Source organism: Eretmochelys imbricata, chromosome 3 (genome assembly GCF_965152235.1).
Source record: "Eretmochelys imbricata isolate rEreImb1 chromosome 3, rEreImb1.hap1, whole genome shotgun sequence".
Lineage (NCBI taxonomy): Eukaryota > Metazoa > Chordata > Testudines > Cheloniidae > Eretmochelys > Eretmochelys imbricata.
In genome coordinates this window covers 129,818,426-129,834,258 of record NC_135574.1, presented here as the reverse complement: position 1 = coordinate 129,834,258, position 15,833 = coordinate 129,818,426, and the positions used below count along the sequence as shown (strand labels likewise).

The following is a 15,833-nucleotide window of genomic DNA, read 5'->3' as shown; positions in this document are numbered from 1 at the left end:
GTAGGTGATCATGTTATTCAAGACTATATTATAATACATATTGCCAGGGGGCCAAATTTAGATTACAGGAAACAATTTATATTGCAGCAGCACCAATCACATAATGTAGGTGTTTTCCAAACATAATAGTCCAAAATATGAAAGAAAAAACTGACGAAGTACAGAGGGCTGTGGGGAAGAGAAGGAATACAGTATACAGGCATAGTAGTCAGGGTGATGACTGGTTTATGTATTATTCATTTTTTAAAATATATAACCTATCCACAACTGCTTTTCTTCCTAGTTATTATCTGTAGATCACCTTTTTAAAGACACACATTCAAAGCCTTAATAAACAAAGTCAAGTTCTCTTCTTGTCATTTCAATATCATTATTAAAAGCAAAACTAAAGAGTGACCCATTACCTAACTCCTGAATAAGAGTGCAATTTAAATACATTAGGTTTTTCAAAAAGAATTTATTTTGCCGATACTTAAAGCAAAAAACAACAGGTTGGTTTTTAAAAATAATTACTTAATAATTACCAGTTTTAGTGTAAGTATTTAGATTGCAAATACTTAAGGGCAGAGAACCTGTGTTTATATTAATTAATATAGCATCTATCACACTTGTGGCACTATATAATTAAGTCAAAACCTAAACATGCAAAAACCACTCATTGCTGTCTAAATATTATTATTTCAGAAACTATCTAGCAAGTTCTTATTATGAGAGTAAAATAGTAAACTGTGGTTCATAATGTTTACCCCCCTTTCATACAATATCACTTGAGGATATGTTTCAACTATGGTACTGATAGAAGCCAAAGATCAGGTAAATGAGGGCCTAAGGCATATGTGTACATGGCAATTGGAAGTGTGATTGCAGCTTGGGTAGATATACTCGTGTCAGCTTTAATCTAGCTAGCAAGGGCTAAAATAGCAGTGAAGACATGGAAGCATGGACTATGCAAGCCCTCCTGGGTACATGCTTGCATTGCTAGCTCATTCAGGGGCCCCAGCACCACATCTTCACTGCTATTTTTAGCTGTGCTCGCTAGATTAAAGCTAGCAGGGGTATACCTACCCAAGCTGCAATCAAATCTCTGACTGCAGTGTAGATATACCTTAAGAGACCTGTTTACTTTGGATTTATATTAAAACCTCTTTGCCTTTGTATTATTTATATTGAGCTCAACCCTGAAGTCCATGCTACTGATAACTATCAACAATAACACATCAAAATATAGAGAAACAAATCGATGATTAAAGACTATTGTGTTATTTTTATTGATATGTAGTGTTGAAAGTGTGCTAGAGGCTTTAAGCCTGTGCTATTAAAAAGCTATTTCTGAACGTGCTTACCTATAGGCCTGTCCCAGACTCTTATATGCATCTATGAAATCAGCTTTCTGCTTCAGGGCTTCTTTGAATGATTCAATAGCTTCCTACATAAAACAAAAGTAGACATCATAATTAGCTGTCATTAATTATCCCTGTCTAAAGTTAAATTCTATAACTTTGAATTTAAAATACAGTAATTTAATAATTACTAACGATTTTGTGCTGTTATATAAGACCTGTGGAAAGTTTGACCAAGGCATTATACATTACAAAATCCAAAAATGTACAAGTAAAATATTATAGTAGTTTGTGCTACAAATCACAAAACTAAAAAAGCTATAATCCTTTTTATTGCTATACTAAGCTATGAAGTAAGTGACTCTCCCAGTACCACATGGAGCAAGGGACAGAACTCTTCATTCAGTCCAATGCCTTAACTACAAAGCCATCCTTCCTTTCTCCAGACCCCCCCTCCCCACATCATTTACAACACCCCTTTTAACTTTTACAGGCAGACTCACTTCACAGCCCTGCCCCTCTTATTGTTCTGATGTATTCTGCCCTACGTTCAAGTGGTTACAGATTCCTGCTCAAAGCCCTTCAAGTGGTTACAGATTCTGGCTCAAAGCCCTACAGAGGGAATTAATGCCTAGTCTACACTTAAACCAGTCTGCCAGGATAGATATACCAGTATATCGCACTCATGGAGATGCAACTTATACTGGCAAAAGAGTTCTACCGCTGGTATAGCTTAAACTAATTGCCCAAATGAAATAAGCTACATTGGCAAAATAATCTTTTTTGCTGATCTACAGTAGGGTTTTTGCTGGCAGAGCCATGTCAGTTGGAGTTCAAATTACTTTATATGGTCCAGACTTCATTAACCTAAACCTCAGACTCACAGCTCGTTAACTAGGACTCAAATTAATTCTCTTGATACTTCTTAGTTTAATGCTTTACTAAATGACAAACAGCACAGGCAGGACTTTAGTCAGTAGAAGAACTTAAGGCCCACTAAGCCCTGAGGCAAGGGTGGGATTTAAACAAATGAATATAGGTGTTCTGAATTAGAGAACAGGTAAACGACAGAACCAGCAAATTACAGTATTTTAATTCTAGTTTGAGTGTGTTAAGAATTCAGTTACTGCACTAATTACAATCATGCATCCACTCCAGGATCTATCTCATCAAGTCTCAAATTAATCAGGGTGAGTTTAAAATCACAATTTGGATAGAAGTGCACCAATGGTAACCCAGTGTGCCGGTGATTCAGTAGGTAGCACATTTCTCTCACGTCAGCACTACACTGGGGATCTAGTTCACTACCAAGGGCCCCCGTGCTACTTTAAGATAAGATTTACAATAGACAGCCTGATCACTTAAGGTCCTTAACCTTCTCTTTCCTGATTTTTGATTGAAAGTTCAGGAATGGAAAAAGTATAGGGGAAAACAAGCAGCAGCCGGGAGATGGACTGGGAAGGGAGGAACCCTGAGAAAAAAGCACCAGCAGCTCCCCCCCACTCCAGTAAGTTAGGAACAGATCCAGTATTGTTAACCTCAAACACTCAAAAATCTGAGACAGACTTCCAAAATCATGTGATTTTTAGAAAATCCATTTTGTGTGAAGGGGAGTTATTTGCCTTCTGTTTCGAGTCTTTGGAGGCACATGGCTTTTCCCTTCCATAATGTATGCGTGAGAGTTTCAAGTTTGACATACATGAAATGCACATGTAAAAATCCGCACTGGCTACCTGGAGAGGATCCCTCCTTACCCTCTCCTAATCCATGAGGTAAGGAAGCTACCACTGTTTTCCTCTCCAGCCCCCTTCCTTGCCAATATTCCTAGGCATTCTTTTTCATTTGATAGAAAGAAATTTTGGACTTAACTAGACACATTTTCAGTGTCAGCCCCTGGGTGTCAAGCACTTTTGAAAATCTGTCCCTATTTGACATCATATATTCCATCATTCACATGCGTTCCAGTGAGAGTATCTGATATCTACATGTCACTATGATGCATCAGATATATTTTCAGTGAACCAAGAAGTGCCACTGGATTTAACAGAGCCTAAAAAGGTTTGGTATGATGATTTATCTCAGGCATGAGAAAAAACAAGGACACCTACAGAATTTCTACAATAGCTAGAATATTTTATAGAAGTAACTTTAATATTAAAGGCATTGTTCTGTAAGTGGATATTTAAAAACAAATTTACCTTCAGAAGTCCTCTATGGAAAAAGGTTAAGCCTTTGTATAGAATAGCTACAGGCTGGTTTTTGTTCAGTTCCAAGGAGCGCTGAAAGTCTTCATGAGCTGTTGCATAGTCCTGTTGGACAAAAACAGCTTTCAGAGGACACAGAAATTGCTAGATCTAGCTGATAAAGAGGAATACAGACAAACCCTCTTATGGTTACATGTATGCATTTTACTCCAACGGAGTGATCTGGAGTTCTAGGTTTATACTAAGATGCTGACTCAATCTCAACAGCACTGACATAAAATGCCTCTTCTTTAGAAGGAACAAGGAAAGCAAATATCCTTAAGAAGGAAAATAGAAGGCATTCAGCTCCAGCATCATATAAAGCAGCAGAGATAGCCAAATGTCAGTCAGAATGGCAAACTAAAGGGAATGTACAGCACAATTTATTTCCATCTTTCCTCTCATAGCAACTGTTGCAAGAAAAAAATTGGATTAATTGAATGGAGAAATGGGTTGAAAATAGGCTGAGTGAAGTCAACTGAATAAATTGATTTCACATCATCCCCTTGGGATATCAGCTATTCAATGTGCATACCATTTCTGAGGTAACAATATCTAAACTAACCTGAAGCCATGTCCTTAAAAATGCCAAAATAATAATAATATAGTAAAAGCTGTTTCATTCAGCATGCTGGGGGAAGGGGGTGGGGGGAGAGGGAGTGCTGGTAAGTGAAAAATGCTGCTTAACTAAGAGGGAGGGGGCTCAGGGCAGAGGTTTGGGGTGAGGGGGTGCAGGATGCCAGATCCAGGATGCTGGATCCAGGGCGCACTCATCTCAGGCGGCTCCCCGCAAGCAACAACCTATCCCGGCTGTTCCTAGGCAGAGGCGCAGGAGGCGACTCTGCACACTGCCCCGACTCCACCCCGAGCGCTAGCTCCGCAGCTTCCATTGGCTGGGAACCGCAGTCAATGGGAGCTGCGGGGGCGGTGCCTGTGGGCAGAAGCAGCGTGCAGAGCTGCTCGTCATGCCTCTGCCTAGGAGCAGCCACGACTTGTGGGGAACCACCCAAGATGAGTGCCCCCTGGATCTGTCACCCCGCACCACCTCCTGCACCCCAGCCTCCTGCCCCCACCCAAACTGCCTCCCAGAGCCCATGCCCCCTCCTGCACCCAAATTCCCTCCCAGAGCCCGTGCGCCACACCTCCTCCCATGCCCCAACCCCCAGCTGGCCCTGCACCAACTGCACTATAACCGGAATTTCAATAAAGATCAGAAATGCTAGTTTATAGAGCTTTCTGGCTGGAGAAGTGCTGGATAAAACAGCTTTTACTGTAATAATTATTTTCATAGCAAGAAGATAGGATTTCAGCATTTTGCAAGGATAAGAGATTGTTTTATATTGGTGGTCTGGGGGGTGTGTACACACACACAGAGCAGTAGTTCTGTATATTTTTCCTTTTTAAAAATGAGTATCCGACCATAATCCCCGTTGGCAATTATGGTATTCACTACCAAAGCAAGTTTCTCTGCGCACCCCCACAGACCCCAGAAGGCACAAAAGTAGTTATGAGATTATAGATTGTCTGCATTAATTTTTATACAATGTATCTCCACTTTGCTCCTCTCCACTAACTTATTCATGAAAACAAAATACTTTAAGGCCTCCTCGGATCACAATTCTCTAAAAAGGCAAGCAAACTGCTGGTCAATCACAACTATTTGAAGATCAGTTTTCAATGGGGAGGGGAGAAATCCTTATTCTTTCATGAAAGTAGCATCTAATGGCAAAAACTAACCTCAGATATGAAGTAAAGAGTACCTCTGTGCCTGTAAAGTCGTGCCGATGGCTGCAGCTGAATAGCTTTGGTGAGATCAGCCAGTGCCTCACTAATTCGGCCCAGGGGGGACAATATCTATAAATCCAAAGTAAGCAATTAACCTAGAAAGAGTACACTGAGTTGTCCTAGTGCATGCTGAGCAATCTTAGAACTGTTTTATCTTGCAACATGCTTTCGCTTTCATGCCTGTACAATTAATCTTGTTCTCAAGTATACATGTAGTTTAATTTGTGTATTTACTAGAGCTAGTCAGAAAACAGAATTTTCATCCCACTGAAAATTCTGACATTTTGACATTTGGTTTTCTCCTGATTCAGGACAAAGTCAAAATCTCAAAATATTTCAAAGAACAAAATATTTGGAAATATACTTTCGTTTTGATAACGTCAGTACAATATCCTACAACGTCAGAACAAAATGAGTTGAAATAGTCTATTCTAATTTTAATTCACTTTAAAACTTCTGTCAAAATAGTTGAAGTTGACACAATCAACTTTTTGATTTCAAACAAAATGGTATTTTCCAACAGAAAAAACTGTTCCATCGAAATTTTTTTGACCAGCTCTAGAATATACACCCCTAGATACAAATTAAGAGAGTATTGCAGAACCACCATACCTAAAATAGCATGAAAAACTGTGAATCAGAACTTTTTATTAGAAAAAGTCATATACACATTATGTCGTATTTTGACAGCTGTTCATTTTCTTGATATTTGGACTGCAAAAAGAACTGAAAGTTTCTTACTCATCATTTCCTTTCTGCTAGTAGTGTCTCCCACAAACTTGGATGTCTGGGCAGCTCCCCTTCCTTCTGCAGCTCACTGATGCAAATCAAAGTCTTGGAGCTATGAGCTCTGGGTCATTCCCCCTTTGATTCCACTTACTATCAGATGAGTTATTCCAAAGCCATAAAAGCTTGTATAAGCAGTATTAGTAAAAACAGTCCCAGTCGTAACTAGACCAACTATGTACAGTGAACCATAAAACGTTCACATGGTAAAAATCCCATGCCAGCATCTGATTTTTTGTCTTATAAAAACCATTTGGGGTGGGTAGAATTGTGGGAGCCTCTACCTGCAGAAAGGAAACCGTCGGTAAGAAATTTTCGGTTCTGCAGTCCAGCATTTCCCACAAGTCTGGATGTCTGGGAAGTAGCAAGAGGTGAAGAGATGTAGGGAGGGTTGTAGAAAAGGTCAGAAAGAAGAGAGGGGAGGAAAAAAGGTATCCCTCCCCATTTAAAAGATTTATATCTGGGCTACTGCCTCCAGCACCTTCCTGCCAAATGGAGCTTCTGCAGATGACAGGAAGGCCACCTTATAGTGCTTGATAAAGGTAGCAGCCGTTGACCAGGTGGCTGCCTTGCCAATTGCTTGTGTGGGTGCATTTGCTCTTTCTGCCTATGAGTTAGCCAGGGATAGCTGAGAGCATGCCCTGAACCCTTCTAGGATCAGACTCTGGTGCCTTGTATGCCTCCATAATGCACAGACTAATCCATAATGCACAGACTAGCAATGGAGGCTTGGAAGCTCTGGGTCCTTTGCATTTTGGATGGAAAGACATGAATAGGGCACCCAACCTTCTCAAGGATTCTGTATGTTTGAAGTAGATTTTCAGGCTCTTCTGACATCAAAGGTGCACTCCCTCTTCTCGGTAGGATATTGTGACCTCAGATAGAATGAGGGAAGAACCTCTTCTTGGGAAGCATGGAATAAACTATTCCAGAGTTCTGAGCACCACTGTGTCCTCGTGGAACAAGCAGTAAGGCTCCTGCATAGATAAGGCCACCAGCTCAGACACTCATGTGGCAAACATTATGGCTATCAGAAAGCAGGTTATGATAGACAAATGGAATGCTACAATCCATCGGTGATCTTCCTGATAACACCATCTTGGCCACTATGGATGTAGAAGCCCTCTACACCAACATTCCACACAAAGATGGACTACAAGCCGTCAAGAACACTATCCCCGATAATGTCACGGCTAACCTGGTGGCTGAACTTTGTGACTTTGTCCTTACCCATAACTAATTTTACATTTGGGGACAATGTATACCTTCAGATCAGCGGCACTGCTATGAGTACCCGCATGGCCCCACAGTATGCCAACATTTTTATGGCTGATTTAGAACACTTCCTCAGCTCTCGTCCCCTAACGCCCCTACTCTATTTGCGCTATATTGATGACATCTTCATCATCTGGACCCATGGAAAAGAAGCCCCTGAGGAATTCCACCATGATTTCAACCATTTCCATCCCACCATCAACCTCAGCCTGGTCCAGTCCACACAAGAGATCCACTTCCTGGACACTACAGTGCTAATAAACAATGGTCACATAAACACCACCCTATACCGGAAACCTACTGACCGCTATTCCTACCTACATGCCTCCAGCTTTCACCCTGACCACACCACACGATCCATCGTCTACAGCCAAGCTCTGCGATACAACCGCATTTGCTCCAACCCCTCAGACAGAGACAGACACCTACAAGATCTCTGTCAAGCATTCTTACAACTACAATACCCACCTGCGGCAGTGAAGAAACAGATTGATAGAGTCAGAAGAGTTCCCAGAAGTCACCTACTACAGGACAGGCCGAACAAAGAAAATAACAGAACGCCACTAGCCATCACCTTCAGCTCCCAACTAAAACCCCTCCAACGCATTATTAAGGATCTACAACCTATCCTGAAGGATGACCCAACACTCTCACAAATCTTGGGAGACAGGCCAGTCCTTGCCTACAGACAGCCCCCCAACCTGAAGCAAATACTCACCAACAACCACATACCACACAACAGAACCACTAACCCAGGAACCTATCCTTGCAACAAAGCCTGTTGCCAACTGTGCCCACATATCTATTCAGGGGACACCATCACAGGGCCTAATAACATCAGCCACACTATCAGAGGCTCGTTCACCTGCACATCCACCAATGTGATATATGTCATCATGTGCCAGCAATGCCCCTCTGCCATGTACATTGGTCAAACTGGACAGTCTCTACGTAAAAGAATAAATGGACACATATCAGATGTCAAGAATTATAACATTCATAAACCAGTCGGAGAACACTTCAATCTCTCTGGTCACGCAATTACAGACATGGAGGTCGCTATCTTACAACAAAAAAACTTCAAATTCCAGACTCCAGCGAGAAACTGCTGAATTGGAATTCATTTGCAAATTGGTTACTATTAATTTAGGCTTAAATAGAGACTGGGAGTGGCTAAGTCATTATGCAAGGTAGCCTATTTCCCCTTGTTTTTTTCTCCCCCCCCCCCCCCCGACGTTCTGGTTAAACTTGGATTTATGCTGGAAATGGCCCACCTTGATTATCATACACATTGTAAGGAAAGTGGTCAGTTTGGATGAGCTATTGCCAGCAGGAGAGTGAGTTTGGGGGGGGGGGGGGGGGGTGAGAAAACCTGGATTTGTGCTGGAAATGGCCCACCTTGATTATCACGCACATTGTAGGGAGAGTGGTCACTTTGGATGAGCTATTACCAGCAGGAGAGTGAGTTTGTGTGTGTATGGGGGTGGGGGGGTGAGAAAACCTGGATTTGTGCTGGAAATGGCCCACCTTGATTATCATGCACATTTTAAAGAGAGTGGTCACTTTGGATGGCCTATTACCAGCAGGAGAGTGAGTTGGGGGGGGGGGCGCGGAGGGTGGGGAAACCTGGATTTGTGCTGGAAATGGCCCAACTTGATGATCACTTTAGATAAGCTATTACCAGCAGGAGAGTGGGGTGGGAGGACGTATTGTTTCATGGTCTCTGTGTATATATAATGTCTTCTGCAGTTTCCATGTATGCAGTATGCATCCGATGTAGTGAGCTGTAGCTCACGAAAGCTCATGCTCAAATAAATTGGTTAGTCTCTAAGGTGCCACAAGTACTCCTTTTCTTTTTGCGAATACAGACTAACACGGCCGTTACTCTGAAACCTGAAATGGAATGGTGATGCTGGTGTTAGTAGTTCAAAGAGATGACTTGTCAGGGCTCTCAGCACAAGCAACGGGTTCTTGGAAAAAGCAGCCTGACCACTGACTTGGCTAATCAGATTACTTTAAGAAATCTGCCTACCTGTGGGTTCTCTACCAGGCCACAGGCTCTGTGCTACAAGCAAACTTTTAAATAGTCCCTTGGAGAAACCCCTTCTGTGTGGCAGACCCCTAAGGGATCCCACTCCTTCTTAGGAGTGGGTCATGCAGCCTCAATTCCTGAGACTGAACCTCTGAGCTCCAGCACTCCTGTTTGACACCATGAACTCTGCCCATGGAGTCTAACTGAAAGACTCCTGGTCATAGACTTTTACACTCTTCAGGGATCAAAGCACCTCATCAAGCATTTGCGGCAGGCTGTCTTTTCAAAACAGAGTAGGGTTTATTAGTCAACTGGAACACAGCACTGGGAAGTCCTTAGGTTAGCACACAGAAATAAAGGCTAAGACACAGTCCCCATTCAGGCCAAGCCAGCATTCCAGCGCCAAGCACACGTGGGGTCCATGCTGGCTCTTTATTTCGGTCTCTGTCAGTCCAAACTGAGTGCTCTGTCTCACCCGCAAGGGTAAGCCTTATTTCAGCTACCTGACACCTTTCGGTTCTTTATCCTCAGGCAGAGACGTGCTGAATTCACATGCCCACCTGCTGGAGTTTCTTGATGTTGGGTGTCAATTGTTCAGTTATTAGGAATTCTGTTGTCCTTCCAGATTTGTCACTGACAGAGGCTGGTTTCAGCCAGGCCTTTAATGACCCATTCCTTCCACCCCAGACAACTAGGTGACCCAACTACTTCATATCACTTGCTCTGCTCCAAGAGCAGCATTAGCCCTTTTATGCCCATTGGATAGCAATGCAAAGTAATGCAAAGCAATGCAACGGAAACTGAGGCATGTCCAGGCTTCATAAAAATATTACAGAAAATTCCCACTTTGTCGCACCAGCAAACCCGTGGATCCTGAAAACATCACACTACTAAGGACAAACACCTGACATGCATCGTGGATAGTTATCTGAAGACATCCACGCAGTGTGCAGCAGCAGTCAAAAAAGCAAACGGGATGTTAAGAATAATTAAAAAAGGGATAGAGAATAAGACGGAGAATATTTTATTGCCCTTATATAAATCCATGGTACGCCCACATATTGAACATTGCGTCCAGATGTGGTCCCCTCATCTCAAAAAAGATATACTGGCATTAGAAAAGGTCCAGAAAAGGGCAACTAAAAGGATTAGGGATTTGGAACGGGTCCCATATGAGGAGAGATTAAAGAGGCTAGGACTTTTCAGCTTGGAAAAGAGGAGACTAAAGGACGGATATGATCAAGGTACATAAAATCATGAGTGGTGTGGAGAAAGTGAAAAAGGAAAAGTTATTTACTTGTTCCCATAATATAAGAACGAGGGACCACCAAATGAAACTAATGGGTAGCAGGTTTAAAACAAATAAAAGGAAGTTCTTCTTCACTCAGCTCACAGTCAACCTGTGGAACTCCTTGCCTGAGGAGCTTGTGAAGGCTAGGACTATAACAGGGTTTAAAAGAGAACTGGACAAATTCATGGAGGTTAAGTCCATTAATGGCTATTAGCCAGGATGGGGAAGGATTGGTGTCCCTGGCCTCTGTTTGCAGAGGGTGGAGATGGATGGCAGGAGAGAGATCACTTGATCATCACCTGTTAGGTTCACTCCCTCTGGGGCGCCTGGCATTGGCCACTGTCGGCAGACAGGATACTGGGCTGGATGGACCTTTGGTATGACCCAGTATGCCCATTCTTATGTTCTTACGCTATAATGTTCAGTTGGAGACCTTTGTCGAAGCCTTCTTGGAGAAAGTTCAAAATGGCCAAAATTCCTGAGATATGCCTCATGTTCCTGGCACTAGCCACAGAACCTGGCCCAGACAGAGGACTATGCTTTTAGTGTGGATATTTTTCTAGATGTAAGTAGTGTATTGATGACTTTGGGAGGACAGACCCAGCAATACTAGCACTTCCCTTTCAATAGCCAGGCTCTTAAATGCAGCCAGTTCAGGTTCAGATGATGAAGAGGACCTTGCAAGAGAATGTCCTGTCTCTTTGGAAGTGGTGGTGAAGGTCCAATTTTCAGCTCTATCAGGTCTGAAAACCAGGGTCTCCTCGGCTAATGTGGGATTATCAGTATTACTGGCACCTGCTCTCACTTTGTATTTGGAGCAATTTCCCTAGTAATGGGAAAGGTGGAAATGCACAGAGAAGACTCTCCAGTCATCTGTGCATAGGGCATCTCTCCACATGGCTCTGGGATCCACCACCCCAGTGAAGTATTTTGGTTTTCTTCACATTCATATGATTCTCTAATGAGGTCAGCTGAAGGAAGGCTGGCCGATTAACTCAAAGACCTCGTGATTCAGGCACCATTCAAAGTCGAGCCAGTCCACCTTTGATTCAGGTCTCCCTTTTACATGAATCACTCTCAGGGATAGGAGAAGTGCTCCACCCACCGCATAATTTCCATTCTTTTACGTGTAGCACTGGACTCCTTGCTTCCCCTGGGTTGTTCACATACATGATAATGAATTAGGGTGTGGTTCCCCACTATACTGGATTGGAACCATCACAGTGCCAGCTTGATTGCTATTAGTACTAAGTGGTTTACACTATGAGCCATTTCCTCCAGGCTTCAGATGCCTTGAGCTGTTTGCATCCCCAGGTGTGCTCCCCAGTCCTCCAGGCTGGGATTAGGTTGTGAGAACCAGAGAATTTGGAAGACATATGGGCATATCTTCATGGACATTGCCCTGGGCTGACCACCATTTTAAGATGATAAGCACCTGCATCAGGACTTTTGATGATACTTAATGTGTTTTGGGGAGTGGTCCCACACATTTAAGATGGAGCCTTGAAGGCACCTGATGTGTGATTGCACCCATGGAGTGACCCCTGTGCACAACAGTAGGAGGCCTAAAGTAGAAGGCACAGTGCTACAGTAGGCCTCCTGTGGCTCCAGAATAATGGAAGAAGGTCCTGAATCTTCTGGAACCTTTCTAGAGATAGATACCTTGATAGCAAAGATTTGCCCATGTCCACTCCTAAGTAAGGTATTTTTGGTGGATGGAGTCAAGAGGCTTTTCTTGACATTGGTAACAAAGAAGCGTAGCTACAGGAGATTAAATGTCAAAGACTTGGCTGTGTGTGTTAATGACAGAGATGGAGCTCTGATCAAGATGTCATCCAGGATTCCAGGAAGGGATGTCATTGGATACCCTGTGACCTGAGTCTGGCTGATTACAAAGAAATTGATGGCAAAGACCCTGAGGGCTGAGGACAGGCCAAATGGGAACATCCTGTACTGATAATGGTTCCTGCCATAAGCAAACCTTAAAAATCTGATAGAAATATGGAAGCATGTATCCGCCAGGTCCACTGAAGTCAGAAAATTCCCCAAGACAGGGATGACACTATAGATGCCAGGGTCTCCATCCAAAACTTTGTTTTCTTCATCCACTTGTTGAGCTTTTTGAGGACAAGAATGGCTTAGATTCCCGTCATGTGCTTCTGAGGGAATACTCTCAATTGCTCCCATATTTAAAAGACAAGACATCTCATTCTGGATCAGATTACACTTTATAGGGTTGTGGGAGTTGGGGGAATGGATGAATAATGGATGGGGGAGCCCATTGCTTGAGGGAAAATCCTGGACTCACTATCTCCCTGACCCACCTGTCTGTTGGCAATGCAATCCACTCCTCCAGGAAACAGAAATTCTGCCTACCCTCTAGCTTCAGCTCTGGGCAGAGGCTTACGTGGTCTTTGTCATAAAGAGGCTTTGGAAAGGGTGGTGTTCCTTCTGGGCTTTCCCCCGAAGCCTGGTCCCACAGCTCTCCTTTGAAGAACCTGCTCTGCCTTCACTGGTGTATCTGAGAGGATGAAGGCCAAAAGGATCCTCTCTGTCTGAAGGCCGGTCTGTACTTTCTCTGAAGGCAGTAAGTCGCACCAGAAAAGCCCAACTAGATTTTTCCACATTGGGTCCGCCACTACCCTGTGTAGCTTTTCCCTGAAAAGAATGGAGTCTTTAAACTTGGCAGAGCACAGAACATGCTTTGAGTGGGTATCCATCTTCCAGGGATGGAGCCGTAGGTGGTTGCTGGTTACTGAACTGGAATCCATGGCTCTGGCTGAGAACCTCATTGCACGCCTTGAGGCCTCACCTATGAATGCTGTTGACAGGGAAACTATTTAAAATAGAGCCAAGTCAGGGTGATCTCTACCCTTTATGGCCCTGAGATCTTCCAGCCAGGAGAGAGATGCCCTTGCAAAGCAGACAGCTGCTGGGGATGCCCTAAAGGTGGCTGAGGATCCTCAAAAGTCTTTGAGTGGCCTCCATCTTACTATCTGTGGAGCCCTTAGGGTAGAATTCCCCTTCTGAGGGGATAACCGTATCTCTTGCTCAGGACCTTACAGTGGTGTCAACCTTCACTATCTCTGCAATAGGAGCTTTTGATTCCTGAATCTTATAAAACCTGAGGTCATCTTTGTCAGTGTGCTTGCCCATATTGGGCTTGTCCCATTCATCCCGAATCACTTCTTCAAAAGATTGTTCGGGAATCGAAACCTCACAAGAGGATTTTGAGGGTAGAAATGTAGTGTCTACTCATGTTGAATATGAACAGTGGAGACAACCTTTCAACGCCTGGCCTCAAATTTCTCAGGGGGAAAAAAAATATTTGCTGAGTTTTAACCTACTCCTGCTCGGATTCAGAATCTGACAATTCACTGTCCTCAGTGGAAAAGGGAGCGGTCTCTAGGGGCCCATTGGGCTTATCCCCTAAATTGGCTGGCTGGGTCTTCCTCTCCCTGTTCTGCTCAGAGATTCCTCATCCATTTTTTCCAAGTTGGAGAGGCAACTGCTCTGGTGAGTAGGGGATACCACACGCCTTTCCAAGTCATAGCCCCAAGACCTAACTGAATTACGGACAGAAGACTGGGTACAGCCTGGGCACAACTCACCATCTGCCAAGCCCAGGAAGGCTGTCTCACAAATGGAGAACCGTTTAGATTTTGTTTGGTGCTTTTCAGGCTGCTCTGTCATGCCTGAGAGGTGCAGAGGAGGCAGCAGAAAGACACTGCAGCAGAGGAGCAGGGTGGGTTAAGTCGCAGACTGTAAACCAAACCAGGGAGAAGGAAAGGGAGAACATTGCTCGCCATCACCCAAAGTGCCAAAAAGCTCACTGAAGAAAATAGGCAGGAGAGACAGAACTACTGTCCACATGTTGTGGTGGAGGCAGAGAATCTGGCAGCAAGTGGGAGAACGGGAGAGCGGCCAGAGCACAAGGCACCAGGACTTTGTTTCACCTTCGATAACTGCAGAGAGGAGGGGAGCAGCCCAGACATCCAGAATTGTGGGAGATGCTGGGCTGCAGAAATTGTGCACATTTTTGTAATTGACTACATAGAACATTATCTTCAGTTAAAAGTTACGGAATTCTTGATTAATCACATTTATGTTTCTGAGCACAAAAGTGCTATATTAACACACAATTTGAATGTTGGATGGTTTAACTGGCAGCCTTAATGCAATATGATTGAACTTAGGAATTTTTTGTAGTACAATCACCATAACTGAAGAGGGTTTTTATGCACTATTTTGATTCATTACAATGAGTTACAAAGAAAAGTATGATTCTGTGTTATTCAATATATACAAAGCTAAACACTTGTTTATGTCAATTACCTGCCAATCTATTTGGCTTTAGTCACTAAACATTCTGTACAAGTTTTCACAAATACCATGAAATATGTACTTTTCTTGTAGCAAATACGTATACTTTAAAAGCATTTAAACAGGGAGATATATTTAGTGGAGAAAGCAAGAGTTTTAACCATTAAAAAGGTGAATGAAGCCAGAAGAAATACTTTTAAATATTTGAAAGAGTTGCAATTGAAAAGTCTGAGAAAGAAAAATCTCACCTCTGCTCGCTGTTCAAATACTTCAGGGCGATCTGGTTCCAGACTAATTACTCTGCTCAGCTCATATAGGGCAAGCTCAGCATTGTTTATGTCCTTAAAAAGATAAATTAAACTATATAAGCAGTCAGTGCATGGTTTCTTATTATACTAAGTGATCTTAGAGTTACACTAATAATTTTTAAGGACAAAGGTCAAAAAACAATCAATAAACAGTAACCTCCAGACATCAAAGTACTTCACTGTCATTTCTAATAGGAACAAGATGCTTTATAGTGCAAGTATTAACTGAACAAGCTGTTTGTATACCAAAACTTAATAACTAAAAGGGACTCCTTTTATCCATATGCATCATCTGCAATATTTTGCAAACAGACTCCTCAGTGTTTCATGTTCACCTACTGGGGTTGCACTGCAAATATTCCTTATACAATAAGCATTATGTTTTAGTGCTCAAAATCTCTCCACCAAGAATCGTGGTACTATGAAGTGTATTTTGTCAACTAATATAAA

The 15,833-nt window shown here is 42.9% G+C and overlaps 1 protein-coding gene across 11 annotated transcripts in view; it reads right to left on the bottom strand.

Moving 5' to 3' along the window:
- Positions 1–15,833, bottom strand: part of TTC13 (tetratricopeptide repeat domain 13) — an 87,579-nt gene that overhangs the window by 44,419 nt on the left and 27,327 nt on the right. For 10 of the 11 annotated variants that reach the window (XR_013345675.1, XR_013345678.1, XR_013345679.1 and 7 more), the window contains exons 6-9: positions 15,324–15,416; positions 5,321–5,437; positions 3,539–3,649; positions 1,344–1,426 (exon numbers count right to left, since the gene is read on the bottom strand). Coding sequence is in view for 5 of the 11 variants with exons in the window: in XM_077813380.1 (XP_077669506.1) it covers positions 1,344–1,426; positions 3,539–3,649; positions 5,321–5,437; positions 15,324–15,416 (404 nt within the window). In the remaining 6 variants the exon portion in view is untranslated. The remainder of the gene's footprint in view (positions 1–1,343; positions 1,427–3,538; positions 3,650–5,320; positions 5,438–15,323; positions 15,417–15,833) is intronic. The other variant, XM_077813381.1, reaches the window with a different exon arrangement.